The sequence below is a fragment of the Vulpes vulpes genome, chromosome 11, assembly GCF_048418805.1.
Source record: "Vulpes vulpes isolate BD-2025 chromosome 11, VulVul3, whole genome shotgun sequence".
NCBI lineage: Eukaryota > Metazoa > Chordata > Mammalia > Carnivora > Canidae > Vulpes > Vulpes vulpes.
This window is the reverse complement of record NC_132790.1, coordinates 48448398-48471753: the sequence shown is the minus strand read 5'-3', so window position 1 is coordinate 48471753 and position 23356 is coordinate 48448398. Positions and strand designations below refer to the sequence as shown.

Here is a 23356-nt window from a genome sequence, read left to right as displayed (position 1 = left end):
TTTTTAGACAAACTACATTCAATTTTTATAAAAAAGCAAAACTACATCAAAGTGTTTCAAGATCTTACTAATGTTAGTAGCCTACATTCCTTGTTATATTCAGTTTCATTTATTAAAAACATATTCAGTACAGTGTACACATCTAAAATAGCTTTAAAACCTGCAACAATATGATATTGAATGATAATTATATAGTAATAATTTGTAAATTTGCTTTTCAGCTTTTACAGTTAGTCTATGGGGAAGTTTAGAACACTTGTAAAAGTGTAACAGTAAAAGCAGCAGACAAAAGGACATAAATGTAGTGTAGGAAGGCTGAAGGAAAAAGTAGAGATAAAAATATCTCTGTGATATGTAATAAGAGGTCAAGAATTATTTTTCAGTAGTTAAGAGAACAGTAAATATTTGAATACATTATCAAAGTTTAAAAGTAAGCAATGGAAAACTATTATACAAATATAAATTAAAGGAGAATAGAAGATATATATATGTATATATACCGATATGTACAAGGGAGTCAATAATTACTGTCTAAAATTGCCTAAATAAGAAACAATTTTTAATGCTAGAAAATATATTTTTTCATGAAAGAAAAAAGAATTTAAAAAGTTAGCTCTAAGAAGTAGGATTGATGGGAAGGTGGTGTGCGTTTTCTTCCCCTCCATCAGCACTTATAAACCACTACACTTATTTGATATAAGTGTCTTAATATAATAAAAATTTAACAGTAGACAAATAACAACTAAGGAAACAATAACCTTAGATAATTCATGTAAAGAAGAAATATGCATTTTTGAACTCATAAAATCTTAAATGAAACTGTCATTGAATGATAAAAATTTTGAAAATATTTTCCACCTGTTTTTTTTTTTTTAAGATTTTATTTATTTATTCATGAGTGGCACAGAGAGAGAGGCAGAGACACGGGCAGAGGGAGAAGCAGGCTCCATGCAGGGAGCCCGACGTGGGACTCGATACCCGGTCCCCAGGATCACACCCTGGGCTGTAGGCTGTGCTAAACCGCTGAGCCACCAGGGCTGCCCAGCTGTCTCTTTTTAATTTAAATACTAACCTTAATATAACAGTTCATTTTACTTTTTATTGGCTTTGTTAAGCCTTTTATATAGTACTGCTCAAATGATTTTTTAAATGCGAATATCCATTTAAAAAGTAGTCAACAATATCAACTGCATCAGTAAATTCAGTTAGTATGAAAAAAATATTAGTTTTCATGGTAGTACTATTTTGATAGTACACTAGTACTGTAAAGTACTACTAGTAGTACCTTTTTATTATACTGTTGGTAGCATAGTACTGGTTATATATGAATCAGTGTATTGTTCTGTAAAGGCCAAGAAAACAGCTAAGAGTGGAGGAATTGGTGGTAATAGGAGGAGGAACAGTATAGTAATTCTATTGAAATAGATTGAGGGCTAAATAGTAGAGATGGAGAAGTAGATTTAATTTTATTAGTAGGAAGATTAATTTAATAGCATCTTGTTTTTGTGAAGTGCTGATAAGCAGTGCAGTTTAAAGAAAGCAGAGAAGATTCTGTGAGAGAGTTAAAGATTAGCCATCCACAGAAATTTAGTAGGATTGAGAAGCACTCCCAAAGGCCTGTTTGAATCAATAGTGTCATGAATCAATGACAGGTGTAATTTCCTAGCAGCTTTCAGATTCTCAAGGTAGTCACAGATTAAGAGCAAAGTTGAATTCATTGGGACTTGGGATTTTGCCAAGCAATAGCAATAGAAGACAGGGGCAAGAGAGCTAAAATAGCAATAAAAATATTTTAATTATTCTTGAAATGTTTGACCATGGCAGATAAAAGATCAAGTTAAATGATATATCTGTACCATGAAATAATAAAAGGAATACAAACAACTGTTGAACATGGGCACTGAAATAGTGAAATTGGTTCTGTACTAGTGAAACCAGTATCTGTTTTTGGATTCTGATTTATACATGTGCTACTTTCTCTCATGATGGTCAGTCAGTGCAATATTTAGGTCAATTATATAAAAATAAGACAGCTACTGTCAACCTCAGACACTCTCCAAGTATATATTAGTATTACATAAATGAATAACCTTAATGGAGCTCTTTATTGACTAGTCAGCAAATTTTTACAATTTTCAGGCAAAGATGTTTTAAATTCTTAAGGAGTTGAGAAAATGCTTGGAAACATATGGAAATGAGGTATAGAAAATCACTTAATTCTAAACTTTTAACTAAATAAATTTTTTAAATAATATTTATTTCTTTTTTCTTTTCACCCTGTGAACAGTTAAGAGAACAATAAAGATTATTTTCATATAATCTTGAAGTTGACACAATATATTCACAATCACAGCTTTAACTACAGTGAGGGAATACCCAACGCTGAATTTTAAATATCTTTCTCCACCCTAGCCCTCTTTTATGCATATTAGGCATGTATATCTAAATACCTACTGCATATGGATTTCCCAAGAATATTTCATCTCATTATATTAAAACTGAATTCCTCATATTTACAAACTCCTCAACCTGTGTTATCTCTTCTTTTGAAGAGAATTGTCACACATTCAATGAACTGTGTTCTTACTCTAGAGCCTCATATTTAATTTATTATTAAATCTTAGTAATTCTACCCATTTAATATCCTGCATATTTCCTGCTCTCCAATGCCATTACCACTGCTTTCATTCTGTCTTTCATTACCTCTCAGCTGGTGATTTTCATTAGTCCGAATTGGTTTCCTAACTTCTTTCCCAGCTATCCCTCCATGCCATTTCCTAGCTATGTGATCTTTGGCCCTTTGGCAGGTCCCTTCATGTCTCCAATATTGGCTTCTTCATCTCTAACCTGGATATTGTATTTGTACTCTCTACCAGATGTGTGTGTGTGTGTGTGTGTGTGTGTGTGTGTGTGTGTGTGTGAAATACATAAAATGAGAAAATGAATAGTAGGCGAAAATCTTTTGATGAAACTCTGGGCCTCCACTGCAGCAGCATATATTCTAAAACTAAGGATATAAAAGAGTAATGTTGAAATAGATTATTTTTTAAGCTTGACAATCAATCAGGATTCTCAAGCTCATTTCTTAATAATGCCTTCATGGATTTTTTATTGCATGACAGAGCAAGCCACATATCATATATCAACTGGTAATGCAGCACTTGACTCCTTTAATACAATGCTTAACTGTAAATGTCTATAACTACAAATGAGGTGTTTAAATTTGAAGATACTTTAGATAGATGGAAATACCTATAATTATAGAATCATAATTTCTGCCTGAATTGCACTTAAAAGTCAAAGTTCCAACTGCTTCTATTATTGGAAAAGTAATAACAATTATAACTATACCATGAAGTATTAAAAGCCGAACACTCAATTGAAGGTAGCAAAATAAAAAAGTAATGAAAAGTGAACCTATAAAATGCTTGCAATTCATACGCATATGTTATATAAAGGCACTAAAGAGCAAAGAAAAAAACTGTAGTCTTTTTTACAGTTCATCTTTTCAGATGCTTCATCTCTCTTTGGCATTAGGATAGCATTATGGTTAACACATCTCATTCAAAGGTCATCACTTTCATATGCCAAAATTTTTATTTTGGGTATGCATAATTCAGACTAAAAGTGTAAAATTTCTAAATATGAAAGTTAAAAAATATTTGTATTAGGCTTATGTGTTTTGAAATACATCCTTATTTTTCACAGTTGAGGTGGCTGACCATTTTAATCCAGACCATGCAACTTACCATCATTGCGCAGAGTGAGTGGTGTTGGAGGACTAAGTACTCGAGCATTTGTCACTGTGTTTTTCACCAGACAAATATAGCTGCCAACATCTGATGTTTGGACTTTAGAAATATAAAGGTTGCCTGTCTCCTGGGAAATGAACCGTCGGCTGTCCTCCACCACAAAGGAAGGGAACTCGTTAAATACCCAGCTATAGATGATCTCTGTAAATACACAAAATTTGATTTTTGAAAGATAAGATTATTTTACTAACAGTTAAAGCTCAAACAAGAACTCCTTTACTAAGTGTTTGATCTACTGCAAGGCCATACATATTTGTATGTATGTATGTATGTATGTATCCAGATACCTATATAATTTAGTATTTTTTGTTCAAAGGACTTTTGTTCTTAAGGATTACAGGAAGATCTGAAGTATTTCTTAAGGATACTTAGCATTTATCCAACCATCCACACGTCCATCCATCCATTCATTCATCCATTCATTTCAGTGTGTGTTGAATGTGAATTAGATGATTAGGACTATGATAGCACTAAAACTAAAAAGATGAGAGAAACATCATTCTCAAAGATCAATTTAATGAGAGATTTACCCAAACCTATTAATCAATATGGAATAAAGAAATGGAGATATATATTCTATTGCAAAGAAAGCATGAGAGAGGGGTACTTAAGCAATCATGTTGATCAGGGAAAACTTCCTGAGATAAAAGACACATAAGCTACATTCATTTATTCATTTATTCAACCAGTATTGCTTGAGGGTCCAATAGACCAAGCAGTGTTCTATTTTTTTTATCCTTGTTGGAATTATGAAATGTTTTGCTATGCAAAATTGAAAATTATTTTAAAAAGTAAATAAACATGTTAATCCACAATGCCCATTTATCTGTAAAATTTGAGAAAATGTCAATTTTGTATACACCTGGTATCCAGTTAGAGAAAATGGTAAGGCAGTCAAACATGAATAAGGGAACCAAGAGAGGAATTTGTGTTGGTGTTATAAATTTGGAAGTCTTAAAAGATTAATTTGAGCTAGCCAGGTGAAGAGTGGATGGCATGCTGTCAGAGGAGACAAATGAGAAAGTTCATCCACACAAGGACTGGATGGTATGAATGGACTACAACAATAACTAGTTTTGTGTTATTGGAGTGAAAAATTCGAGGAAGAGAGTGGTAAGAGAAGAGATTGGAGAGTAGAGGTAAATTCAAACTACTAAACAAAGATTAACATGGTGTATGTATGTTATATTAAAGAGCTTGTGCTCAATCTTGTATGGGATGCGGTACCACTGGATGTTTTTCAAGAAAGGGTTGACATCGATACATACATTAGTAGATTTTCTGGTGATTCTGCAAATGTTGGATTTTATTGCAGGAGAGATAATAAGATAATATTACATACCAAAAGTGAAGGCTGAGGAAGTCTGAATCAGAATCATTATAACAACAAGAAGAAAGATGTTGGTCCAAGAAATATACCAGAGGTAAGTCAAAGAAAGAGACAAATAGTCCAGGAATACTCTTGTGTCTTTCTTGAGTGACTGGAAAGAGAATGGTAAAAGAAATTGGAAATATACCAAGTCAGGAGAAAGATTATTGGTTCATTTTCAGGACATGTTGAGTTGGAAGTTTGTGAAGAAAATCTGCGTAAGGAGCTCTAGCAGTTGGCAAGTAGGTGTTCAAAGTCCAGGAAAGGAAATCTGAGGTGAGGGTTAAATTTGAGAGTTGTCAGTATAATTGTCAGGTATAATTGAATCCAAGTAAATGGGTGAGATAAATTAGGAAGAGCAGATATGGTGAGACGATACTCTGGGAAGCACAAACATCTAAATAAAGGTAAGAAAGAAGAAACTGCTGAAAAGATTCAAAAGGAATAAAGAAAATGCAGTGTTATAGGTGCCAATGGCTTAACCACAAGATTTAGCCATTTAATCCACAAGATTAAATAATATCAAACAAGGAAAAAAGGCTCAATAAAATAAAGAAAATTGTTACTTAAGATTGGCATTTGGGATATCACTGAATGGCAACTTCTATAAATGAGTGGGGATCAAAATCAGATGCAATTGAGGAATTAGAGGCATTGTGTATGGGCCGGTAGCATTCAAATCTCAATAAGTGTTAGAATTACCTATGTTACCATTGAAAGAGCAGATTCCAAGGAGCCTTTTCTCCTACCTACCTACCATGAGTAGTTAAAAGTAAATTCATTGGTCTGGCCTTATATAGTTTCCAGTGGAAAGTCTGGCATTTAGTCAGTCTTCCTGGATACTCAAGCAGAGACTTGAAGCTTACCCATCCATACTGGAAGTCAGTGGAACTAATTTCAAATTTATACATTGATCAATTAGCTCTGAATACCTTCCTAATTTATTACTATTTTTTTATCTTAACTGAACCAGTATAAAATGTACAGTAAAGATAAATCATTAATTTTTGTGAATACATGGTTAAGATAGGTGGTGTCATAGACTAGCTTCTGTGAAGAGTCAGAAACATTTCATAAACATCTTAGGCAGGTGTATTCTATACAAACAACTGATAAATTAAACGTGGTATTTCTTCTATTTCTAAATTCTCTTCTCCTCCCGTGTATTTTCTTCACTTAGTTCAATTGATTAGAACTTCCAGAGACAATGTGCCCAAGTCCTGACTTGGCTATTTACAGATGGTTTAAAGATTATTTATTTATTTGAGGACAGAGCATGTGTGCTTGCAAGCCAGCATAAATAGGTGGAAAGGTAGATAGAGAAGCAGACTCCCTGCTGAGCAAGGAGCCTGATGCAGGGTTCTGGGATCATGATCTGAACCAAAGGTAGATGTCTAAAAGAATGAGCCACCCAGACACCCCTGTTTATAGATGGTTTAAATTAAGCAAATATTCAAGTAACTCTCTGAGGTTCAGTTTTCTCATTAAAAAATGGGAATAGTATTACTTTCCACATAAGTTTTCAAATAAGATAATTTAACCAAAAACTTAATACATAATAAGTACTTATAAAATATGAAAATTAACATTTCCATTATCTCCTTCCCTCAAAAATTATTAGGTGAGGAGCTTTTTCTATGTATTTAACTTAAATATAAGGAAAAGAGCAAAGAGGATCTAAGATAACACTGAAGGAATTATCAGTGTTTAAATATTAGTCTGTTTTTCCATAGAAAATTTCAATAATGTTTGATGCTAATTCTAAGCAAGATTTAGCCAATATTTATTACTTCTAAGGCATACAATAGAGTGGTAACAGATACTTGAGAATTCTGAAGTTATAATTATGTATTATAGCATAATATAGCATTAATGTATACTACACATATACACATATACCATATCAAAACTTTCAGATATTTTAACAAGTGTTTTACATAAAAACTTTTTTTTATAGCTGAAGTTACCCACTTGATTGTCTTTAGTCCTGTTGATATTTTACTAAGAATATTAATGGTTTCCATGTGGCTTTATTCAAAGAAAATCCAGAGTATTTTTGAAATACTTCATTCTGTCCTTGCACTTCTCAACTAGACTCTAAATTCAAGGACTTTTCATGTTAACAATATCAATTCTTCTAATTGTTATAATAAGAGTTTCATTTGTTGTTCGCACATAACACATATTCTGATATTTTTGCAATTTATTTTAAATTAAATTTTACTGGAGTTAGCTCAATTTTTGGCTTATATTACTTGAAATTTGGGGGAAAAGAAAGCAGTGAAAAATTTAAAACTATCATTCCTTGAAATACTATTTCTGTTATACCTATAGGGCTTATTGAGCCAGTGTTTTATAAAATATTTTTACAAAAGGAAGAAAGTATACAAAATTGACATTTTCTCAAAATTACAGATAAATGGGCATTGTGGATTAACATGTTTATTAAGTTTTTAAAATAGTTTTCAATTTTGCATAGCAAAGCATTTCATAATTCCAAGAAGGATGAAGTAGAAATGTTATATAATAGAAAAGTTGACAGTCTGAATTTGGATTGAATTATCTCACTGTGCCAAAAATGGAAATATTGAACTAGGTTAAAACTTTTAATATGGCTACTTACTTTCTCCTATAAGGTTTCATTCTCTATTTGCATTTATTTAATATCTCTTTCAAACTTATCTTTACTATATTAAAAAATAAGCATTAATTATATTTCTAGTAAGATATCAGAACCTGAGGATTACAAAATTCAGGAAGCTAGCAAAACATAGTTGGATTTGGTGTCATAGTTTTTAGTTTCATATACCACTTAATTTCGTAGAAACTGTGCTTTGCCCTTAAAAAAATTTAATCCAAGTCAATTTATTAACTATTAAAATTTTAATATTATTGTTCATTTCAGAATATTGATACTAATTTGATCAATTGTGATTTTCCCATTTTTAAAAAGGTTCTCTTTAATGATATGTTTAAGACAACAGAAAATGTTTTAGAAGTTCTTCATATAATTCTTCAGTGAATATTCAATATTTTAATAAACAATGACTACTTTTTCAGATATCTTGTGCATCCTAGCTTGTGAGAGTCTCCCTCAAGGATGCTTCTACCAAAAGTTGCAGTTGGGATATATCTACTTGGGTTTGCTTTTTATGTTAATTTTAACTAGTGCATTTTTGATACTATGTGGTAGTATATATTTGGTCTACAAACTCAAGTATTATGACAGCTTGAGGGTTTGAGTTCTCATGTAAGATTTTTTTTCTCCCTGAGTCAGAGAGTGATTCTAGTTCACTGAAGTCAAAGCCAATTGCAGGCCTGCCTTGGTGCAGATGTTATTCTAATTTCTCCTGTCAAGCAGACCCCAAAACTTGTGTTCTATTCCAGTATGAATGTTAATCCTCAAGCTCCTAGACTTTAGCGTCCATGACACAAAGAATCCACCTTGGTTCCAAGATATCCTCAGGATTATCGGTATTTGTAGATTTTAGCCAGGATTTTAGCCCTCTGTTTTAGTTCTTATTTCTTTTTGACACATGGAGATTTCCACTTCTTTCTTGGGAGCTTAACCGCATATTGAAATTGCCTTTATTTTATTTATCAGTTTTAAAATTTTGGTATTAGGAAAATTTCTAGGTGGGCTTTATCTGTCTGTTGTCCTAATTGAAACTCCAGGTTTCATGGCTTTATAATTTGCAGAGTTTCAACACAATTGTTGTAACTGATTGTCACAAAACAGACTATCTTGTCTTTACTCCTCTGACAATTAGTTAAATGATATATTTCCACATATACAGAGTATTAAAACATATGGGAGTACCCATATGAGCAACAATGCTCATTTGTCATAGATGCAGTGCCATTAATGAAAAAAGTGTGAGAAAGGGGAATGAAATTGCATACTGGACTCTGAAAGTCCTTGAAAACAGTTTCAATGTGTAATCACACATGATTCATTTCAATATTCTTTAATATAACTACAAGTTAGAAAATAACCATTCTTCTTCCTAATATGTATGTACACATCAGAAGCTCTGGGTCAAAGGATTTGGAAAGAACACAACTGACATAGCATCTGAGTTGTTTACTGACTCAATTAAATAAAGCACCTCTCCTAGGGAGCCTATTTATTTTATCCTTGTCAACTATAAAAAGGAAAACCTAAAAATCAGAAGTTTCATTTTTATGATACATTCAGTTTTATGATTTAAGATAAAATTTTCCAAATGATGGGCTCTATTTACCAAAATCCCCGATCTTACACTTTTGTAGTTATTCCTGTAATGTGAGATTAATGTTATATCTGTCAAAGAACTATAATTGTAATTCATTCTTATTACAAAATTATAATTTTTAGTTTTTAAAAATTGTTTTGTACTTATAGTTTAAAGTATTTTTCCATTAATTTTTACTGGATAATTCTTAGTAGAGTATGTGTCATACACAATTTTACTAATTGCCTTGTAATTATTTTTGTTTTTACAATGCCATCATCCACTATGATGACTCCTTTTCTTTCTTTCTTTCTTTCTTTCTTTCTTTCTTTCTTTCTTTCTTTCTTTCTTTTCTTTTCTTTCTTTCTTTCTTTCTTTCTTTCTTTCTTTCTATGAATTAATTGATGTGAAGATATTTGGATAGGATAACTTTGTAAGTTACTGGCAAAAACAATATGGCTTTAAAAATTAGCACCTCAATGATTTTGTTTATAGAGAGCTTGCAGCATTTTGGCTTTTGGAATTAATGACAGCATGAAGGAAATTGTAGAGAATTGTCCTATTAATTATCCACTACTACTAAGCATAAAGGGATACAACTTGAAATTAATAGGAAATATCTTTTTTACATTGCTGATTTATGCCTTCATTGTGTTAGAAAATGTTACTATTTGCCACATGAATTACTCTTAGCAGGGCAGAGACTAAATCTCCTTTTTTCACCATTATATTGTTAGAACCCAACAGGATTCCTGACATGCCTGCTGCTCCCTCTGCCTGTGTCTCTGCCTCTCTCTCTGTGTGTCTCTCATGAATAAATAAGTAAAATCTTTAAAAAAAATTAATAACATTTGATGAATAAATGGTCATGATAAAAAATACCTATCTACGTATTTTTATAAGTCTCTAAGTTTTAGGAACAAGAGTTAATTTTTTTTTACAATTTTAAAGGACACAGGAAGCTTCCTAGGACTTTTTATCTTTAAAGATTTTATTTAATTTATTCATGAGAGACAGAGAGAGAAAGAAGCAGAGACATAGGCAGAGGGAGAAACAGGCTTCTCACAAAGAACCTGATGCAGGACTCAATCCCAGGACTCTGGGGTCATACTCTGAGCCTAAGGCAGACACCCAACTGCTGAGCCACCCAGGCGTCCCCTAGGACTTTTTTATATAAACAAATTTGGCCTTGAGAATATGAGTCAAAAATGGTGTTTGAAGCAGGGCTAAATACAGACCCTGGGAAATAATGTAGGCAGTTTTAACAGTCTGGAATGTACTCTCTGTGAACAAAAGAGAAAGGGTCATGTTAGCAAAGTAACTATGAAGTGTTTATATGATTTATTCTGCCAGGTAAATGGGACAAAAGTTGAAGCTGCATTAAATTTTGAGGTGGCCCAACTTTCTATCAGGTAAAAGCTTCCATGATAGTCAGTCATATTTCCTGTGCTTGAACATGTTCACTGACACTTTGTTGAGGAAGCTGATTCAGCAGCTGAAGTTATTAAATGGATCATATATAAAAAATTATTTTGGCTGCTAGATCTAGGATGAGGACTAAGATCAAGATAACTGGAAGTGTCAACAATTAAGTAGTGATAAATTATTATATGCAAAACACTACTTAGGATAGTATGGAGATATATAGTGGGACCAGGAAAGAAATAACTTGAGATTTTATTATGAGTCACATACTTTATACAGTTTTCCAATCCCATCACCCTACCCCCACCCCCTGTTAGAAGGCAGAATTATGAGTGAATAAGACCGTGGGCTTTGCCATCACAAAGATCAGAGTTTCAGAGATGCCTGTGTGATCTGCTGATTTAATTTTACTAAAGTCTTAGTCTTCTCATCTGTAAAATGGAGGAGATTGTAGGTTAAATGAGATAGTACAAGAAAGGTTAGTTCTACAGAACTAGATTCAGTTGGTTATTATTGTTGTTATAATCCTCTTCATTAAAATAATTCTGAAGCTCAAACAGGTAAACAGTAGAAAATTACAGCTAATTACATATCAGTGGGAAAATTCAAATTTGTCAAATTCAAATTCAAAATTGTCAAATTTGTCTTGTCACTCCAAGCCTATTTCTTATCATTATATCATACTGCTTAAATTATTACAGTCTAATCTTTCTGGACCTCAGTTTCAGTATTCATAAAACGGGATAGCAAAATTTGTATTATATGTTGTGCTGAGGATATGAGAGTATTCAACATAACTACTCAGTAAGAATAGCTGTTAGGTCAGTATACATGACCTAGTTTAATACAGATGTGAAAGAATGCAGATTCACCTTTAACCTTGTACCTTTTGATTTAATTTCTACAAGTGTTAAGAGTTGCACATTTAAAACATAGCCAGAGGAAGGGATCCTGATAACAACAATAGAATAAAGCTATCTAACTGACACTTGGTTAGTGCCTTAGGAATCAAGATGTTTTAAAAAGTGTTGTCAAGAATACAAGAGAGAACATTTGTCATGCTTAAAAAATGAAATTGCTTCAATACAAAGATAGGCTGTGTTATTACTTTAAATTTCAATTATCTTGCTTGGACAAAACAAAGTACTAATTCCTCTTTTCTCAGGAAAAGTTTTTGAGACATGTATTTTCATTAGTTTGTAATCTTAGAGTCAGAAGCAGCAGAGTTCTACTTCAAAATTATATCACCAAGACAAAATAAAATTTTATATGCATATGACTCAAAACACCTTTAGCAAAATAAAAGATAAATAAAAGAATATTTAAAATAGAAACAGTAGTAAACTGGTATTCTCATGATCCATGACTCACATGAATCTGAATAAGTGAATTCCAAGTCATAGAGTTCAAGTGATTATACCACCTTAGTGATAGTAAGCTATTTTTACTTTCTGTGTGGAATGCTTCCCGCAAGAGATGACTTTTTGTTTTTAAATCCCAAGAGCCCACTGTCTACATATAAAGGTCATTGCTAACTCTTTTCAAAAGGCAACCAAAATCTCTTGCTTTGCTAAGGGGTTTTTAAATTATTTTTATTGAATTGTAAACTCCATCAGGTCAGAGACCAGCATTTACTCATCAGTGTGCTAGTGAGTGGCAGGAGTTCAACTTAGGCCTGGAACTTTGCATTAAAAAGCACTTACTCTGGACTTCCCACAATTCATTGTCAAAGCCCAGTGATCACAGCTCTTAATCAACAAGATGTACATACTCTAGAATTTTGTTAGGGAAGATCACCTTGATGCACTTATCAAAAGTATGAAAGGTTTACCTTAAAGAAAAGACATGCATGGAGAATTACAGGAAGACTGCATGAGCCATCCTTGGTTATGAGGCATAACCAAGGTAATTTAAATTCATTTATCATTAAATCAGAACCTTAGATCGCTTAATAGTAATAGAAACAATAGTGAAGGTCAGTTTTGTAGAAAAGGAATCTCAGAAGGACATTCTTTGAATATGATTTATTGATGAGGTGTTCCCAGGAGAAGGAATTTAAAGGCAGGAAACAGTAAGAAGGGGGATAAAAAAGAAGCTAAGCAAGGACGTGGTTCCTGCCAGAGATTAGTTTCACACTAATCCCACTTGTCACTCTGGAACACACATTTAACTGCAGAATTGGTGAGTGTGGCAGTGGAAGGTAAAGAGATTCAGTCTTTTGTATCCTCCTTTCCCACATAAGTTGGGTATTGGCTGCTAGCTGGGACAGATGAGGTGCCAGGAGGGCAAGGAGCACAATTACATAGATAAGGGAAATTCTCTGGAGATGAGGCAGCTGACAGATAGGCACATGAACCAGGTAGAGGAGATCTGGGTTGGCACCTATAGCATCCAGTAAGCTTGTGTAGCACTTACTATGTAGCAGGCACTGTGTGTTCTATGTATATGTTAATTTATATAATCCTTATGAGGATAGGTAACTCAACTTATGATGGGGAAACTAAGGTACAGAAATCAAAACTTGGCCAAGAATTCTTATTGAGTAGAAAGTTTTATTTGAAAAAAAGAAAACCTCATTAATAGGGGTTTCAGGTACTTATTAGGTTGAGTTATATATGATATGGGGCCTGATTTTTTCCAATTAAAACTTTGATGCTTTGTAATAACTAATCAGAGCAGTGTCTAAATTCCACTCACCAGATAAAAGCAGGTTTCTGGATATTTCTATTAATCATTTAGTCACAATCTGATTAAACTGTCAGAGAGCAACAGAAGTCTTAACTATGTGAAATGGTAGGGATGTGTCTTGCTAGCATAGAAATCTGCTGCACCCCGATGTTTCTATCAGCAATGGCCACAATAGCCAAACTGTGGAAGGAGCCTCGGTGTCCATCGAAAGATGAATGGATAAAGAAGATGTGGTCTGTGTATACAATGGAATATTCCTCAGCCATTAGAAATGACAAATACCCACCATTTGCTTCCACGTGGATGGAACTGGAGGGCATTATGCTGAGTGAAGTAGTAAGTCAATCGGAGAAGGACAAACAGTGTATGTTCTCATTCATTTGGGGAATATAAATAATAGTGAAAGGGAATAGAAGGGAAAGGAGAAGAAATGGGTAGGAAACATCAGAAAGGGAGACAGAACATAAAGACTCCTAACTCTGGGAAACGAACCAGGGGTGGTGGAAGGGGAGGAGGGCGGGGGGTGGGGGTGAATGGGTGACGGGCACTGAGGGGGGCACTTGACAGGATGAGCACTGGGTGTTATTCTGTATGTTGGTAAATTGATCACCAATAAAAAATAAATTTATTTTAAAAAAAAAGAAATCTGCTATAAAATAGCATCAGAATGTGCCTTAAAGGCAGATGTCCATGGGGTAAAAGCAATATCATTACACGATTACAAATATGGGTATTTATTCCTGATCTCCTCTAACATTAGGATTTACAGAATCTTCCAAATATTTAGCCTCCCCAAAGTCCCATATATTATGGTTTTTATACTAACCAGAATTTTCTAGAATTAACAGGAGTCCACAAGATGGCAGTGCCTGATGAACAGAGAGCATTAATCTTGGGTAACAGTCCAAAGGGAGAAAAATGGCAACCTTGATTTAAAACAAATTAAAAAAAGTTTTCTCATTTTTCTGTGTGAGTCAGTAAAATGTTATCTTCTATCCAAAAGTTATTTGTCATTTGTATACAACTAAAATAAATTTTAATTTAGTCTATGTATTGAAAGCAAAAGAAAATTCATAGGTATTCAAAACACTCAATACTTTTTATTGATGGAGAATTTTTAAGATATATTTACTTCTTTTAACTTCATGCTATGCAAATTTTATGGTGCAAATTTGAAGACTTATTGCAGGATAAATACTAACAGAAACAAATATGAGTTTTATAATTTACTCCTTTTCTAGTAGGCAAATCACAGAGGACAAAACCCTCTCTAGAGTTGTGATTTGCCAAAATTTTGCATGTTAAATGTGGAACTTTGGTTGTTTTTGAGTTACATTTATCATATAGGTACAGTAGAGAACCTTCAAGTAAGATAAACTATTATAAGATTCTCTCCCACTAAACCTCTTATGCTCAATGTAATTTTTCATAAACCTTCGTTGTGCTTCTACGGCTTAACTAATGCTCATTAATCCTTCATGCAAATCTTTAATGAAGGTAGTTTATTTGTCACATTCTCCTGCACCATATAGAAATAGTGGATATTGTCTATCAAAAGGCACTTGAAATGGTTTATTTTCTGCTCTGGAGGCTTGTCTCTATGGCTCACCTGTTTGAGAAAAAAATAATCCTAATCATGTAATACATATTTATCTCTGTTGACATATAATCACTATAATAAATCTTCAAATTTCTATTTGCGTGAATTCATGTGGCATGAAACTTCTGGCTAGACATTTTTTAGTTGATTTCTTTAAAAAAATAGGAATGTTGGTATTATTTATACTAATATAAATGGTATAAGAAGTACTTAAAATTTATGGTCTTTTTAATTCTTTAAGAGATTTTCTGCAATAATCAGGTGGTTTTTGAGTTTCATAAACATATTTGTATATATTTATATAATATTAGCCTTAGAGTAGTTAATCTCTTCAAATTATCATCAAAGTCTACTTGTGAACTAGATGTTATGATAAGGTCCAGTTTTGGGACACCTGGGTGGCTCAGCAGTTGAACATCTGCCTTTGGCCCAGGGCGTGGTCCTGGAGTCCCAGGATCGAGTCCCACATCGGGGTCTCTGCATGAAGCCTGCTTCTCCCTCTGCCTGTGTCTCTGCCTCTCTCTGTGTCTCTCATGAATAAAGAAATAAAATATATTTTTTAAAGTCCAGTTTGAATAACAGGGAGTTTTGAAGAATCAAAGAACACAGTTTAAGAAATGAATATGCCTTTTAAAAATTAATATTATTAAAATAATTAATTGGGGATCCCTGGGTGGTTCAGCGGTTTAGCGCCTGCCTTCAGCCCAGGGCATCATCCTGGAGTCTGGGATCGAGTCCCACATCAGGCTCCCAGCATGGAGCCTGCTCCTCCCTCTGCCTGTGTCTCTGCCTCTCTCTCTCTCTCTCTCTGTCTGTCTGTCTGTCTGTGTCTCTCATGGATAAGTAAATAAAATCTTTAAAAGAAAAAAAATTAATTGTTATCATTATGAGTCTAATATGCATGTTAGATACAAATGTTAGATATTCAGAGATAGATGGTGTGCATATGCTTTGGACATAAAAAATTTGAATGGGAAAAATATATTGGTTATCCCTGATTTAATTCCTTTTCCATATTTTCCCTTTTCTGATTTACTTATTTGTCCAAAAGTTTACCAGTTTTCTAAAGTGGCTATTCTTTGGTCAGTCAGTGCCCTACCACCTTAAACTATAACAATTCTAGTTCCTGGATATAGAAGGGATTTACTTATTAACACACCACTTGTTCAGACTTCTTTGTTTAACATGGATTACATTTTCCACAAGTGTGGGCTCTATACTACTTTTTCCCTTCTAAACCTGTTTTTCTTTGTTGGTTAATTAATAATTCTGATAATAGACTCAGTGATATTTTCCAAAATCATAGGATTATGAGGAACTATAATAGCTAAAATAAAAATACTATAATCTTGACAACCAGCTGACCGCATAGAGGAGGACCCTGTGGCTGGAGATGGTTGCAGCCACATTTCCCGGGCTGAATGTTAGATCAAAGACCAAATTAAAATTTTTCCCCTCGTGCATGAAACCATCATGAAAGTCTATTAAAAGGAGTACAGACAGGTTGAAGCCTCCTCAAGAAAAAATCTGATTCCTTTGCTCTTCAATTTCAACAGATCCTAAAGAAGATAATCAAGACTAGAATGCTGATGGGTGAAATGATGAGAAAAGCTGCCTTTTCACTTACTGAGGCCAAGTTCACAGCAGGAAACTTCAACACCACAGTTACCCAAAATGTAAATAAAGCTCCAGTGAGGATTCTAGCTAAGAAAGATAATATAGCAGGTGTTACTTTCCCAGTGTTTGAACATTACCATGAAGGAACTGATAGTTATGAACTGACTGGGTTAGCCAGAAGTGGGGAACAATTGGATAAATTAAACAGGAATTATGTTAAAGCAGTGGAATTCCTGGTGGAACTAGCTTCCCTTCAGACTTCCTTTGTTACTTTGGATGAACCTATTAAGATAACTAATAGCTGTGTAACGTGGAATATGCCATCATTCCTGAGATTCAGCATATTCTTGTTTATATCATCACAGAGCTGGATGAGAGAGGGTGAGAAGAGTTCTATTGGCTAAAGAAAATACAGGAGAATGAAAAGATTTTCTTTCTTTTTTTTTAAGATTCTATTTATTCATTCATGAAAGACACAGTGAAAGAGAGGCAGAGACATAGGCAGAGGGAGAAGCAGGCTCCCTGTGGGGAGCCTGATGTGGGACTCAGTCCCAGGTCCTGGGATCACAACCTGAACCAAACGCAGATGCTCAACCACTGAGCCACCCAGTGCTCTGGAGAAGATTTTCAAGGAAAACTCTGAGAAGGACTTGGAGAAATGCAAGGCAGCTGGAGAGGTGATGGAGCATCTTAATTTTTGTTTGAAGAGAAGGATGAGGATCTTCTGTTTGAAAATCTTTTCTGGTCTGGCTCTTTCATAAACCCTAATATGACACCATTTTAATTCACAATGTGTAGTTTTTGTATGTGTAACTATTTATTTTTGGCCTAAGAATTTCACTGGTGGTAAAATTTCCCTGGATCTTGGTCATGGGATTGTCTTTGCAAAATCATAGTTCAGTAACCATTTATCACATGAGATTTGTAGACTCTGCCCAGGAACTTGCAGAAATGGTACCCTACTCCATTTACATCTGTTACAAGTGATCTGCTTACCAAGCATATTAGAAAATTCCTCTTAGGAAACATCAGTGGTCTTAGGCCAACTGTCCCTGTAGCACCATTTGTTCCTACCTGCTCCAACACACTGGCACTGTCATGTGAGATTGCTGCAGCCATCCTTGTGTTACCGTAGTACTTCTCCCAAACTCTATGAAACCTTTCCTAGTTTTCCTTGAATGATGGAACTCTGTCCTGTCTGTCATGGGAGATCTGCCAATTTTAATGTGATTTAGGAATTTACTGTAAAAGGTAAAAATAAGAGAGTCTGATTTCTAGGGATCCCCTGAAGAAATGTGTGGCTGCACACAAATTACTTCAATGGAATTCAAGAAATATCTTCAATAAAATACTATCAAACCAAATCCAACAGTACATTAAAAAATAATTTGCCATGATAAAGTGAGACCTATTTGTGAGTTGTAAAGGTGGTTCAATATTCGCAAGTTCATCAATATGATATTCCACATTAATCAAGAAAGGATAAGAACTATATGACCCTCTCAATAGATGCAGAGAAAGCATTTGACAAAGTACAACATCCACTCATGATGAAAACCCTCAAAAAAGTAAGTTTAAAGGGAATATTCCTCAACAAAATAAAGGTCAATGGTGAAAAATTCACAGCTAATATCATCCTCCATGGGGACAAACTGTGAGCTTTTCCTCTATGATCGAGAACAAGAGAGGAATATCCACTCTCCCCACTGTTACTTAGCATCATACTGGAAGTCCTAGCCCCAGCAATCAGATAACAGAAAGATATAAAAGGCATCCAAATTGACAAGGAAGAAGTTAAGCTTTCACTATTTGCAGATGATATGATGCTCTATGTAGAAAACCCCAAAGAGTCTACCAAAAACTGCTAGAACTGATACATGAATTCAGTAAAGTCACAGGATACAAACTCATGTACAGAAGCCTATTGCATTTCTATACACCAATAATGAAGCAGCAGAAAGAAATCAAGAGATCAATCCCATTTACAACTACACCAAAAACCATAAGATGCCTAAGAATAAACCTAACCAAAGAGTTGAAAGATCTGTACTCTGAAACCTAAAAAATACTTATGAAAGAAATTGAAGAAGACACAAAGAAATGAAAAACATCCTACACTCATGGATTGTAAGAACACATATTGTTAAAATGTGTATCTACACATTTAAAGCAATCCCTATCAAAATATCAACAGTAGGATATCTGGGTGGCTCAGTTAGTTAAGTGTGTGCCTTTGGCTCAGGTCATGAACCCAGGGTCCTGGGATTGAGTCCTGTATCAGGCTCCCTGCTCAGCAGGCCGTCTGTTTCTCCCTCTGCCCTTCCTCCCTGCTTGAGAGCTCTCTCTCTCTCTCTCTCTTCATGTCATAAATAAATAAATAAATAAATAAATAAATAAATAAATATCTTTAAAGAATACTAACAGCATTTTTCACACAAGTAGAACAAACAATCCTAAAATTTGTATGGAACCATAAAAAATCCCAAGTAGCCAAAGCAATTTTTTTTTTTTCAAGGTATCTCAGGTTTATTAATGTATAACATCTGAAGCTGCACTGTGATAAGTAAAGTGAATTTTAGAAAATCTGTAGCAAGTATTTTTTTTTAAATTAATTTTTATTGGTGTTCAATTTACCAACATACAGAAAAACACCCAGTGCTCATCCCGTCAAGTGTCCAAAGCAATTTTGAAAATAAAACCAAAGCTGGAGGAGGCATGACAATGGACCCACAACTCTAAGGTCAATTAATCTTTGACAAAGCAGGAAAGAATATCCAATGGGGAAAATACAGTCTCCTCAACAAATGATACTGGGAAAACTTGACAACAACTGCAAAAGAATGAAACTCAACCATGTTTTTAAACTACACAAAAAAATAAATTAAAAATGGTTTGCAGACCTATGGTGTGAGACAGGAAACCAATAAAATTCTGGAGGAGAACACAGGTAGTAATTTCTCTCACATTGACTTTAGCAATATTTTTCTAGATATGTCTCGAGAGGCAAGGGAAACAAAAGCAAAAATAAACCATAGGAATTTCAGCAAGATAAAGAGCTTCTGCACAGTGAAGGAAACGATCAACAAAACTAAAAGACATCCTATGGAATGCGAGAAGATATTTATAGATGACATATCTGATAAAAGGTTAGTATCCAAAATATATAAAGAACTTATAAAACTCAGCACCCAAAAACCAAACAATCCAGCTAAAAAATGGGCAGAAGACATGAATAGACATTTTTCCAAAGATATACAACTGACCAACTGATGCAGGAAAAGACACTCAATATCATTCATCATCAGGGGATATCAAGGCAAAACTACAATGAGATATCACCTCACACCTGTAATAACGGCTAGAATAAAAAACACAAGAAACAACAGGAGCTGGTGAGGATGTGGAGAAAGGGGAACTCTCTTTCACTGTTGGTGGGAATGCAAACTGGTGTAGCCACTCTGGAAAACAGTATAGAGGTTATTTAAGAGGTTAAAAATAGAACTAACCTATAATTCAGCAATTGCACTACTAAGTATTTACCCAAAGAATATGAAACCACTAATTCAAAGGGATACATGTACCTGGATGTTTATAGCAGTAGCATCTACAATAGCCAAATTATGGAAACTGCTCAATTGGGGTTCAAATGACTGAAGAATGGATAAAGTAGAAGTAGTGTCTGTGTATATATATATATATACACACCATTTGTTCCTACCTGCACCTTTACAGTTTTTTTTTTTTTTTTAATCTAGTCCAGCCTGTGAGCCAGGCATATTTTTTTTTTCCATGTTCATCCTTACAGTTTCTATAGCACACCCTCAGGAGGTCTGGGCTGCTGTACGAATTAAAAATGATCAGAGGCCCGAAGATCAGCTACTTAGGCAGACTCAAGCCACAAGTGTGTACAGTTCTCATACATATGTGCACATACACAACAGAAGACTGTTCCCAATAGCTGCTAAAGGAAAGGCTACTAGTACCCCGAGAAATTGGGGGTCAGTGTTGTGAGAACAAGTTGTTGGGCAGCTTCAGGGTGCAGATCCTGCCTGATCACACTCTGCATTGCCTGCCTCCCAACCTCCAGGGATTCAGTGTCATTATATATATATCTGCTCCCCCTGAAACCCAGCTCCAGCCCCAGAGGAGTTAGGATTGCCCCCAGATTGCACAGCTCTGCATATAGAACAAAGACACATTCAAATTAGCAGAGTTCTTTAGAGTCAAATAAATAAATACACTAAAAAACATGACATACATTTATAAAACTGGCCTATGGCAGTGGGTTCAGGGATAATAGGGGCAAGTTCTATCTCTACAGTTTTAGTGACCAGCATATACATGGGGCAGTCTAAATAATGAATTTGGTTAAAGACAGGATATGATCAGCCTTCTATGGTGTTGAAAGTTGGTTGTCTCATTTGGCTGTTGACAGTGGCTCAAGTTAATGGAAACTCTTTGGGGAGGCTTTCCTTTCAGATAGTCCAATGTTTTATACACACACACACACACACACACACAGGCAATGGAATACTACTCAGCCACATTAAAAAGAATGAACTATTGCCATTTGCAATGACATGGATGGAGCTAGAGAGTATTATGCTAAGAAAAATAAGTCAGAGAAAGACAAATAGCAATGATTACACTCATGTGGAATTTAAGAAACAAAACAAATGAGCAAAGGAGAAAAAGAGAGAGAGAGAGATAAATCAAGAAAAAGACTTTAAACTACAGAGAACAAACTGATGGTTATTGGGGTTGGAGGGACGGGTGATAGGAATTAAGAAGTCCACTTGCTCTGATGACCACTGGGTCATCATGGAAGTGTGTGTGTGTGTGTGTGTGTGTTTAAGATTTTATTTATTTATTCATGAAAGACACAGAGAGAGGCAGAAGGAGAAGCAGGCCTGATGTGGGACTCGATCCTGGGACTCCAGGATCACGCCCTGAACCAAAGGCAGATGCTTAACTGCTGAGCCACCCAGGCATCCTGAAAGTGTTAAATCACTATATCGTACATCTGAAACTAATATTACACTGCACGTTAACTAACTGGAATTTAAATAAAAACTTAAAAATAAATATCAAGATAATCATAATAGAGAATGGGCAGAGAAGGAAGATACATTTTTTAAAATTCTAGTACTCATTCCTTATTTTTAGTGGAAGGAAAAGCTTAAAATATTTGTGGTACTGACACCAATCATATCATAGTAGAATGAAATAAGATGTGTTAGTAAGTGCCCAGCTTCCTATTTCAACTGGGACCTCTGTGCAAGAACCGAGCCACAGAGACTTAATTCAGTAGGCATATGTAAGGTAATGTGGCACCACAGAAAAGCCATGAACTTCATACCAGTGCAAAAATGTGTTTGAATATTTTCACCATCACCGAAGCAGCTGTGCAGCCTTCACTAATTACCTGACTTCTGTTCTGTTTGTTCATCTACAAAACAATTGTAACACCTAGCTTAGAAAATGTGGAAAGAAATTTCATAAAAAGTGCTCACATAATTTTAGGAATGTAAGAAGAGTTCCTAAGTGGTTATTATTATATAAAATGCTACCATATATACATATACATATATATAATTTCTCCCTTTGCAGAATCAGTATAGCAGTCACTCTAAAAGTATAATAAAACATTAACTCTTACTTAAAAATATACTTCTGCATAAAAGTGGGGCTTGACTTCGCATGTCAGTAATATACCCATATACTATTCTTCCAATCTATCATGCAACATATAAAGTAGAGTTAAAATATCTGTACATTTTATACATTATGTTGTTCTGCAATAATCCCATCTAACATCAAACTGAAGTTTAGGAAGAGTTTTACTCTATTTATGTCATATGCCTACCAATAGATCAGAAGTGACTCTCTTATATGAGACTTTTTCCATGAGATTTCAAGTCTATCAGTCTGTTCCACTCATACCTCAACCCATCTGCTTCTTAACCATCCAACATTGTCTTTAACTCTTCACAATCATCCACTTCATCTTAGGGTGATTCTTAAATCAATATATTGGTTATAATGTTATTTTCCTAGACTAGAATTTATTTTTAACTTCCTTCTCCCCAGTTACATGCCTAGACACAGCTAAGTTCAGTTGTCATTTTCTTGAAGAAGACTTCAGGAGCCATTTGAATTTACAATTGCTTCTCCTTTTCTAAAATTTTTATGGACATATCACTAATTTGTGTCCTAATTTACTTGGAACAGTGAAATTTGTACCATTTTCTCCAGCAAGATTATTAATTATTCCCTCTGTCATTCACAGTAATGTTCCAGTTTGATTATTAAATAAATTATATGGTCTCCCTACTCTTTAATTATGATCCACACAACACATTCCTCCTGTATCAGTACTGACTGATGTCCTCTCATTGTTTTTTGTTTTCTGTGTGTATATAATCTTGCCTGCCAGATTATATATTCATCTAGAGCAGGGGCTATGTCATATGATTATTGTACAAATATGTACAAAATTTAAGAAGTAAAATTGTTTAACTTAATTTGTATTTAGAAACTTTAAGGAGTGTGTCATATTTCCACTAAAGATAGTTGGGAATATATTAAATTGCCCCAAAGTATTAGGACACATCATTGGTCTAGTCATCTA

General features: G+C 34.3%; 1 protein-coding gene and 1 pseudogene across 5 annotated transcripts in view; one reads left to right on the top strand and one right to left on the bottom strand.

Annotated features, from left to right (window-relative positions):
- The window catches only part of CNTN5 (contactin 5), a 1288935-nt gene that overhangs the window by 350340 nt on the left and 915239 nt on the right, over positions 1-23356 (bottom strand). For 4 of the 5 annotated variants that reach the window (XM_072726266.1, XM_072726267.1, XM_072726269.1 and 1 more), the window contains one exon: positions 3750-3953. The exons of the other annotated variant lie outside the window; for it this stretch is intronic. In XM_072726266.1, coding sequence (XP_072582367.1) covers positions 3750-3953 — 204 coding nt within the window. The remainder of the gene's footprint in view (positions 1-3749; positions 3954-23356) is intronic. 5 annotated transcript variants of the gene reach the window in all.
- LOC140594496 (V-type proton ATPase subunit D pseudogene) lies at positions 13090-17509 on the top strand (annotated as a pseudogene).